The sequence below is a fragment of the Cladophialophora immunda genome (assembly GCF_000835495.1).
Source record: "Cladophialophora immunda strain CBS 83496 unplaced genomic scaffold supercont1.2, whole genome shotgun sequence".
Taxonomy (NCBI): domain Eukaryota; kingdom Fungi; phylum Ascomycota; class Eurotiomycetes; order Chaetothyriales; family Herpotrichiellaceae; genus Cladophialophora; species Cladophialophora immunda.
Window position 1 is genome coordinate 3,151,714 of NW_015622542.1, and position 10,004 is coordinate 3,161,717.

General features: G+C 52.3%; 3 protein-coding genes across 3 annotated transcripts; 1 reads left to right on the plus strand and 2 right to left on the minus strand.

Annotated features, from left to right (window-relative positions):
• On the minus strand, nucleotides 1-697 carry PV07_03389 (uncharacterized protein). The gene is made up of 2 exons (XM_016390111.1): nucleotides 589-697; nucleotides 1-543 (listed from the first exon to the last, which is right to left on the minus strand). The coding sequence occupies exon 2, from the start codon at nucleotides 423-425 to the stop codon at nucleotides 33-35; it is 393 nt and encodes a 130-aa protein (XP_016252013.1). The 5' UTR covers nucleotides 426-543; nucleotides 589-697; the 3' UTR covers nucleotides 1-32.
• Nucleotides 698-798: 101 nt separating this feature from the next.
• PV07_03390 (uncharacterized protein) lies at nucleotides 799-2,208 on the minus strand (the record flags this gene model as incomplete). The annotated part of the gene is made up of 1 exon (XM_016390112.1): nucleotides 799-2,208. One exon carries the CDS (start codon nucleotides 2,206-2,208, stop codon nucleotides 799-801), a length of 1,410 nt encoding a protein of 469 aa, XP_016252014.1.
• A 2,262-nt stretch (nucleotides 2,209-4,470) lies between these two features.
• Nucleotides 4,471-7,294, plus strand: PV07_03391 (uncharacterized protein; the record flags this gene model as incomplete). The annotated part of the gene is made up of 3 exons (XM_016390113.1): nucleotides 4,471-6,336; nucleotides 6,405-6,645; nucleotides 6,713-7,294. 3 exons carry the CDS (start codon nucleotides 4,471-4,473, stop codon nucleotides 7,150-7,152), a joined length of 2,547 nt encoding a protein of 848 aa, XP_016252015.1. The 3' UTR covers nucleotides 7,153-7,294.
• Nucleotides 7,295-10,004: the final 2,710 nt, after the last annotated feature.

Consider the following 10,004-nt stretch of genomic DNA (forward strand, 5'->3'; position numbering starts at 1 on the left):
CTCGATGAAACAGAACTAACGACAATACGGAATCAAGGGCTACCAATGGCTGCACGAGTGAGTCCACGGAATGTCTCGAGCGAATGTCCCCGATCTCTAGTAGGTGTATTGATGGGCAGAAATGCTGCGAAGGAGTCACAGCCCTTGGTGTTTTGCTCCCCTGTACTCCCATATGGGCAGTTGATTGGAAGAACGTGCAGGCAGATAGCTAAGTCGATCTGCTGGCCAACATCGCTGAACATCCTTCCCACAGGTATGAAGGGCAAGTCGATACTGCCTCTTGGGGGGGAAAATACTTCCCCCTTTTTTTGCCCCAGTGAAGAGGAAGCTCGTCCTTGGCGGGCTGGGCCAGTCCTTACTGTGGGTATACATGGGCTGCGGATCCGATCTGCTGTCCACTTTACCATGCCGTTCTTTCCTCTCATCCCCAATCAAGGCCAAAAGTCGGGGAAGATGCCAGCTTTTATCCCTTGTGTGTTTTCTGGTCCAGGAGGGAAGGGATGAGATTACTTGCCCTTCAGCTTTCATGCAAGTATTTCACATCTAGTGGTTGTTAGAGAAGACACTGTCATTCGAGTCAAGTCTCACCTTTGTGTCTCCGTAAGTGGAAATCGACCAGCCCAGGCATCGACCGCCACAAGCTGTGCTTGCCCTCGAGGGTTCCAGACCTCTTATAGCCCCTTGGAGATTGTCTTCCTGGATGCAGCGGCCTCGGAATCTACTGGTGAAAGGAAATGGCTACCTGTAACCACAGCATAAGCAACGACTCATTGTGCATACAAGATCACAGCGGACCATTTACACCAGAAGCTCGGGACACCACTCCCAAGTTTCATCACAGAACTGCATTGCGGCTGGCTCGAGCTCGAATGAATCGCCAACTTCCGCTGTGACTCGGGAGTTCGCGGTGGAAGCTTCCTGCATGCGCTGATACCGCGGCCACGGCGGGAACGGCGACGGTCCCTGGCGGCACAGGAATCGTTGTATGCGAGATACAAAGCCTTCCTGCACGGTTTCGGTGACGTACCACGCCTCGTCGTATCTGTTTGTGAAATTTCCTGCGACCTTGGCTCGGTCTAATTTGCAGAGGTCGTGAATCTTTTGAAACACCGATACTATCGAAGCTTGGTGCTCGGCGCGGTCGTCGTTGAGGGTGTACGTTGACATTACAGCCGAGACGTCATTGTCCACAGTGGAGCGTCGTACCACCATTAGGTCAGCAAGCTCGAGGGCTCGCAGTGTCTTGCTATGCGATTCGAGGAAGCGCATGAGTCGCTCCTCAAAGCTGATGAGACCGCGGAGTTTGAGGCATGACAGGCGGGGGAAGTGGCATTTGTAAAGAGCTTCCCTGGATACACACTCGAGAAACTGTTCCGTGCGTGCCAAAGGGAATTCGTCGAGATCTAGAGAGAGCATCTCGAGGTTGCCACATAGTCGAAGGAAACGACGCAACTCCGGCAATACGACCACAGGGTCATGGTAATGGTGCAATTCGGAATTGTAAAGCCCAAGGTGCAGGTCGTGCAGACGGTCCAATCTCACCGGTGTCGTTGATTGAGCATTCAGCCCGAGGAAGATGTCCCAGGACAGTGCATCCCCATGCACGCTTGCCAGCTCAGAATGGGCAGTCGCTTCAAAAAGGGACGCAAACGCGGATCCTTCGTAGAATCCGGCCGCCGGGAGTCCTGTTCGGCTCTCAATGTAGCCTTGAGGCGGAGAGAAAGGATCGTATTCGTCCCGTACCGTCGCTATTGATGTCAGATGGTTGAAGTTGCTCATCAAGCTCGACAATTCCTGATGTTCATCCAGCTCGGCAAAAATTTCTTGGGCGGCGGTCTCGTCTAGGTAACATCGGTACATCCTCTCCGTACGGGCGTCCCAATCAACTTGTTGAGGTGGCAGGTTATATGTCACTTTCGTGACTTCGGCGATGAAAGCCTCTTTCGTGTAAACCGCTTCGATGAGTCCAACATGGTAGACGATATTGCGCACATGAGCGGCCAGATCTTGTCTCAGAGCTATCTTCAGAGCACGGCCAATACTTCGCACGTTGGGGCTGATATGGATGGTATTGTAGAGAATGGTTGTTGCTGCACCACCATGATACCTACTGACTCGGCGCATGCTCTTGAGGTCGTTTCGGTCCAGGCGCCACAGGATATCATGCAAGACCTCAAAGGGCAGAGCAGACAGATTAGTGCCCCTCATGGATGTAGGGGACCACTCTCTCGCGTAGACGTGGTGTGTCTTCATATACTTACCATTGAAGCATCGAGGACAACGAGTCGGCGGCTTGAAGAGCCTGCGGTCTTTGATGTTGGGAGATGGACAATGATGACGTACGGCAAGAACATCAACCACACAGGTCTGAAATACTCGACCGTAGTAGCAGAACTACATAGTGCTCTACGGCGAGACAGTTGGTGGATGAGCGTAACCTGCCTACTTTCAGACCAGGGGTGCCAGCCTCGTACCGTCGTCCCAGCCTCTTCGTTCTTGAAAACTAAGAACAGCAAGCTCAAAGTTGCCTCAATTGTAGAATATATGTATATATATATATATATCACTGCAAGTCATTACGTCGTCAACGGGAGTATTTGTAATATTTCACAGAGGGTGTTGCTCCTTTTCCACGACAGGCCTTGTGTAGGAGGTGCCTGACCTTTTTGTTCAGTCTATGCGTGTTGAGGTTCGACTTCTTCCACTGTGACATTAGTCCTCAAACCCGATGATGATGAGCAATGCTCAATATGCTGCTTGTTTCTTACAGAAGTGAAAAAGACGTGGTGGCTTAGTCGCGCAAACTCCCTGCGTACTCCCAAGACCCTGCATGAACACCAGCGGTAAAGGAGTCTGCCTTGCTTCCGCTGGCACAAATGGCAGAGGTAGGAGAGCAAAAGTCCATGAGGTCAGTCAGCCTGAGCTAGAACCACTTTGCGGTGGGCGTTCTTGTGGGGTTCAGGGCGGTTACCGTCAGACTGCCTCCTGTTACTAACCTTGGAGACCGCATTATACAGAGTATCATGAGAGACTAATGCAAGTATATCTTTTTGAGTCCCAGCACACCGAGGCATGGAGATAGTGGCTCATGTATTCGTAATCTGTGTAGATAGTTTGGTTTCAGCTCCTGGGCTCATCGAGGCGGAAAGGTAGCCTCTCCAGCGGCGTTGGAGCGCTAGTCGAGCCAACTAGTACGAGATACGGAGTATTCCATACTCTCCAACCCTGGCTGAGCGTCAAGGCTCAGCTTCCACAGATAGATTTTGAGACAATGAGGCGCGAGGACTGCTGCTCTCGAGCTCGTTCGCTGCAACGCAACAGTTGGGACCCTTGTAGATGGCATCCTTCTTTGGCCCCCATCTTGGCGAAAGACACCAAGTCTCGCTTGACTGCATCGGCGTGATTGGATGGTCTGGAGGGGAAGAATCCAGAGCGGAACGACGCGGCTATGTGAAACACTGAAAGACCCTTGCCCGTGTACTTCGCCCACGTTTGCTCCCTTGTCTTCCTCCTGGGCCTGGTGCATCTACCTGGTACTGGTACATGCATCTGTATGAACTACTGCAGGAGTATCATGGGGCGAAAGCTTCCAGAACTCGCTAGCCAAACACCACTTGAAGAATTTATGCAAGGAACAGGTCTACGCGCCTGGCACGCGGACTGATCGCCCGACGGCTTGTGCCTCTGTCAATTCCATCTGCTCCGGCACCTCCTTCCCTTGGACGTCTTAGTCCCTTGCCCTAGGACGGCTGAATCCTAGTACCCCTAGCACGGGGGTGTTGCGATGATGTCCTCCTCGAGCCTTCTCGACGATTTTGCCGCGTACGCTTCAAGGATACCCCTAGATAGCCACTGCTTCAGCCCATGCACGCAACTCCGCCTGAGAAACAGTACTATCGCTTCTTCCTGGACTGCTTGATCGGCTTTCCATGCCACAAAAGAACCAAACGATCATCTTCAATCTCTTATTGGTGCAGATCCTAGAGGGAAGTCTTCGAGTATCAGCCACATTGCCTCAACTTGAGCCCTTCCCAGCTAGCTTGAATCCCACTCAGATGTGAACTCCTGTATAGCATGTACAACAATCAGCTGCGATGGAGTCTCGCAATGTGCACCTACTATCCCTTCAAGGCAGACTCCGTTGGATTCAAACCTTGCATGTCGCAGCTCGGAGCCTGGTTTCTCTCGCAGAGTCACACTATGGCAGCACAACGTCCTAAACTCTCAATCATCCCTGTTCATGCGATGGGGTCCAATGGATAGCAACAGGCCGCGTTCTTCTCGACCAGTGAGTCCCTGGCATCTGCATGAAGAGAACAAAACATATAAAGCTCATGGTCCGCTTAGCATTGGGCCTCTTCTTTTGACAATCTCTCAATGCTTGCTTCATTCAACGAAAATCTAAAGATTTCCTTTGCATAACTACTTGATACCTAAAGTTCTATTCCCTTTGGAGCCACACCAGAAACTATGGAACCAATGTATCCTGAAGTCCACTGGCAGGTTCAAGAACACGACGAGCTCCTCGACGTCGTCGACAGCTTGAGATCTCAGGGCGTTCAACACTACATCGATCTCCCTCAGCTGATTGTCTGCGGGGATCAGAGTGCTGGAAAGTCGAGTGTCTTAGAGGCCATCTCGGGAGGTCTCCGCTTTCCTACTAGAGATACCTTGTGCACTCGATTCGCCACCGAGCTCATCCTGAGAAGAGGTCCAACTTCACAAACCAGGATTTCGATCATTCCGGATGGAGACCGCCCGAAGACGGAGCAAGACGCTCTGGCAGGATTCGTACCGCCAATAACGAACCTGGATCAATTTCCGGCAATCATTGATGCTGCAGCCACGGCCATGGGAATAGATCCCGACCGAAAAACTTTCAGCAAAGATACTCTGAGGGTAGAGCTCTCTGGACCTACTCAGCCTCATCTTATACTTGTTGATCTGCCCGGACTTTACCACGCTGGCGACGAACACCAGTCCACCGCTGACGCGGAAGTCATTCGCAAGCTCGTGAAGAGCTACATGGGAAAGCAGAGGAGTATCATTCTCGCCGTTGTCTCGGCCCAAAATATCCTTCCCATGCAAGTGGTGACAGAGTATGCAAAAGAGCAGGACCCCCTTGGCGAACGTACTCTAGGTATCATTACGAAGCCAGATACACTCGAAGCAGGCTCTGCCAAGCAAAGCGATTATCAAGAACTTGTGCGGAGGGATGATGGCAAGTTCAAACTCGGTTGGCACATGTTGAGAAACCGCGATTACAGCACCAGGGGCTGCTCTACCGCAGAGAGAGATCAGGCAGAGGAAGACTTTTTCAAACAAGAAGACTGGAAAGCATTGCCCAAGGGAAGGGTTGGCATCCAGAGCCTCAGAACACGGCTAAGCAAAATCCTCCTCTCACACATATCTAAGGAGCTTCCTGAAATACTGCGCGAAGTTGAAAGTGGAATTTTGAAATGCGAGGAAGGACTCAAGGAACTTGGATCATCCAGGGATACAATCGCTCTACAACGCAAATATCTGCGTGACGCAAGCAAGAAGTTCAGCGACCTCATGAAGGACTCTATCGGTGGAGACTATTCTGACCCCTTCTTTGATCCTCGAAATGAAGAAGGTTACAAGAGACGACTTCGGGCAGTTATCCAGAACATCATGAGTGGATTCGCCGAGGAAATGCGATTGAGGGGCCATTCTGTGCGCCTGGTGGACAGTAAACCAGATCATCATGGCCCAGATGGCACCGATAACCCCCAGGTCAGAACACGCGACGAATTTCTGGAGTATGTCAAGCATCGAATGAGGATAAATCGTGGAACGGAGCTGCCAGGAATCTTCAATCCCAGCGTCATCGGTGAGCTCTTCCGCGACCAGTCCAAGGGTTGGGAGGCAATTGTCCACCGCGCCCGAAAGAAACTGATGGATGCCACGGAAGACACGATCACTCGTGCGCTTGGGCATGTCACTGACCAGAGCACCGCATATGCCATCCAGCTATACCTCATCCAGTCGAGACTGGGGACTATTGGCGAAGGGTTTCACAAGAAAACGGACGAAGTGCTCACACCCCACAAAAAGGGCCATCCTGCAACGCTCAATCATTATTTCATCGAGAATCTGCAGAAGAAGCGACGGCAGGAGTCGCGGAAATTGATGGCTGAAAAGCTTGCCAACTTTTTTGGGAAGGGCCCTGAAGGAGAGGGTGGTTCTGACCAGTTCTACGAGGGACAATTCAACATGAGAGCCCTCCTTGACTCCCTCGTGATGCAGACAGAAGTTGATTTCGAGCGATTCGCCTGCATCGAAGCCACAAATGCAATGGAGGCATACTACAAGGTCCGTCGCGGTCCCGCTTCTGAGTTGCTCTCTCGGTCCTAGGCTATTGCTAACCAGATATACTTTAGGTTGCACTGAAATCCGTCATTGATTCATTCAACACGTATGCCGTCGAGGGAGCCCTGATGAAGGAGCTGCCCAATATTCTCGCCGCTGAAGTGGTGGACAAACTGGACGACGAGGCGGTGAGGAAAGTCGCGGCTGAGTCGGCCGAATCGATTGCTCAGCGAGCCGAACTGGAACAAAAGCATTCGACCCTTCAACAATCACTGAAAACACTGCAAAGACTGAAGATCGCAAAGATCTCTGGTAAGAAAATACCTACTCTTCCATTTGCTCTGCAATTTCCAGCTTTATGCTGATCGAGATCGTATAGACCCTATTTCGGAGCCAAATGCCATCAACTCAATTGGTCCAGAAGCCAGCAGCGCCGCAGTCAGCACCGTATCCGTGGAACCGGACAGTCCCAGGCAGCGGGCCAGGGCATCCAGTACGGCCTTGACCTCCCCTGATTCTGCCATCGGCTTGGGCGATGAGGAAGACGACGAAAACATTAGCAAACCCACTGAGGACTTTCGTCGATCGTATACCTCTCCACGACGGTACGTGACGTCAACGGGGAGTCCTCGACACCGTCGGATCTCCTCTGTCCAAGGAGACACATATAATGCGGCCAACAAGTCTCCTGCGACGGAGCAAGTATATGCAACAACCCTCTTGGGAGATGACACCACCAGCGCGGGAAGTAGCAGCCCTGTCCATGGTAGTGGTAGTAGTGGTCAGCCAAGACGTGTAAGCATCCGATCACACTCATGATGCTAGGCTTAGGGACTGCGGAAGACAGCTCACATGTTGTACAAAAGGGGCTCAATGGGATGGAACATGGTCTTTTTTCTTGATATTTCGGAGTCTGGATTGCGATGACGGACTGTACAATAGCCTTGCCGAGAACTCTTCATCCGTCGATATCTCTCATCACGAAGCGCCTGTTTCCAACTCCTGGTCCGTCCGTTCATAATACACCCAGCCTAGCCACCACGTCTTTGAGGACCAGAGTCATAACTTGCTTTTCCCCCTGGCCCATGCTAAATTCCCTCTGGGAAACCACCAACCAAAACACCACCAAAATCACCCAAGTCGTTCACAATGTGCCGAGTTCCACGACGCGTATCTCCAGGAGCTCCTTACAAAAGTCGTAGCTTAACAGGGCTCGACAAGTCGGGCACGGTCCGGACATATCCACCGGGGAAGTTGGCGAGTCCAGCCAATCGACAAGGCAGCAGACGTGGTAGTACTGCCTGCAGCAGTTGCGCATATATGCCAGAAGCTGTTTCGTCTCGTCATCCTCGACCTTGAGGGGATCGGTGCCCAAACTCTCCCGGCAGATGGCGCAGATGTTTGTTTCGCGGTCGACGGGCGGTTGGGCGAGAGTGAGGGCCGCGACGTTCTCAACGATTGCCGAGAGACCGGGGGGGCCGAGCCATGGATGATGCTGGTTCTCGTCGAGCAGCGAGTAGAAGAAGTCCCGTCGGTAGTCCAGGGCCCTCAGCCTCGGGGTGGACAGCTTGCTCATGCCTCTGAAGAGGACTTTTCTGGCCCTCGAGCGCCTCTCGAGCACCCAGTGGTGGAACATCTGGATCCGGACGACCCAGAAGGTGTCGGGGGTGATTTCTTCTTCGCCGTCTGCCGGCATAGCGGCTTCCACAGCGGCCAGCGTTTCCCGCGCGGACTGTTCTCCGGCGCACACGCAGTCTTCGAACGTCGCCAGGCGCGACATGGCTATCCTGAGCCGGGCTTCCACCGCCGCGAGCTCGCGGACGACTGCTGGATATTTATCTATGGTGGCGTTCTGGAGCGCTCGCCCTGCATCCATGAATCCCAGCAATGGTCCGTCGCGGAGCGACAAATTGGTGTCCTGGTATATCCTCCAGCCCTTGACGAGTTTCTCGGGGTCTATCATGTTTGCTATTTGAGCCATGATGTTCTTCAGGGCGATGTTGAAGTCTCGGAGCACCCTCGCGAGGAGATATAGGTCCTTGATTTGGGCCCATAAAGCCGGTAATTCGGCGAAGTATCTTTCTACCGCTATTGCGGGTTTCGGGCGAGGAGGTTTGGGGTTCAATGCCCCGTGGTGTTGCTCCCAATGGTATTGTTGCTGGTATAGCCAAGGACACCGGCCATTAGCCAACCGCATATAAAGGAACCATCCGCATCTACTTGCACGGGGCCTCTCTGAAGGCCAGTTGTACCACCGAGTCCTCATGACCCGGAAACGGTAGTTCACGACCGGCATGAAGAAGGAACGGGGACGGTGACGGGGGGGCTTTGGTGGACGCAGCTTCATGTTTATTGAGCGTTTCGTTCGGATAGACAGACTTGTACAAGGGGACGGTCGAACGAGTGGAAACAGAGGAATCTGGTAAACTGAGGGTGATGGTCCGCAGTCACGATGCACTATGGTGCAGTCTAAATGTTTCTATACGTGACTAGCGTGCCTGTTCCGCCGTATACCATTGTTTTTGTCCCCTTCACTTTGTGTGCGACCCCTATACGACGCGCAGCCTGATGGAGTAGTATTTCCGAGCCGTGAATTTTGGGAAGTCACTGTACCGGGGCAGCGCGTCCGTGTATTCTGAGGATACCCATGAGATGTCCACGAACTGCCACTCTCGCTCAACAAAGCCCCATGTTCATGCTGTGACGGGTATCCGCCTCCTGACTGTCGCTATCCCGGACGCTTGGTGAGCCCACAGTGTCTCCCTTTGTCTTCTGCAAGACTTTGAGATTTAGCCCCAGAGAGAGCACCATGGCCATGGATATGATGATGGTGAGTTCCTCATGCAGTTCCCGTCCGGTGTATCTTGTAACTCACAATGCGTTGACAATGGCATCTTCGTCAGGCACAGAGCTATGCAGAGGGTGTGTTTAGGACCTGCTGAATGCCTGTTGTATCACTTGTCATTCTATAGAATTGGTTTAGGAGTACATCTGCAACAAAGGGATCTGGGATACGTCTTCCATTCTAAGTTGGAATAAATGTCATCGTATATGGCGGGATGGTTGAATCCACTGAGTACGTCCTGCTCAACATCCTTGAAGTTTCATACGAGCAGTTTTCTATGAGCTCGTAGCGAGTACCGTATGATCTAAGTACCGCTCTATGCACTACCGCGGTTTACGTGGTCGTTGAGGATTGTAGGGAGCAATTGGGCTCGGTAGCTTAGTTCTCTATGCTCGCGTCCTTGTCTCCCATTTCCCCGTTACTCCGAGTCACCTTCCTGGTCGACACGAAGACCACACTGTCGTCGCTGTCGTTGTCGTCTTTGCGATCATCATTGAGCGCAAAAAGATCCTCATGAGAATCCGACGACTCGATCCGAGGGCGCTGGTCCATAAGAAGAGTGATGCATTGTGATACTACTGGAGCAAGTCAAAGAGACAATGTTCACAAAGCCACAGGTGGTTGATTCGCGCCAAATGTAGTCGGCAGAGTGGAACTATTGAAGCAAGGCTGCCGGGAAAAGGGGTATTGAGCTTGATGCGTGGTGAAAATCCACTCCGAAAGCTCCTTGGCCCTGATTGGCGGAAACCCACTCTTGACGCGTTCTGCGGCACCCCGTCTTCCCCCGCGTCGAATTCTACATTGACTATTACTCTGAACTCCATAT

Bases quoted from the DNA above. Each gene is read 5' to 3' on its own strand.
- PV07_03389 (XM_016390111.1), bottom strand. From the start codon at position 425: ATGAGAGGAAAGAACGGCATGGTAAAGTGGACAGCAGATCGGATCCGC.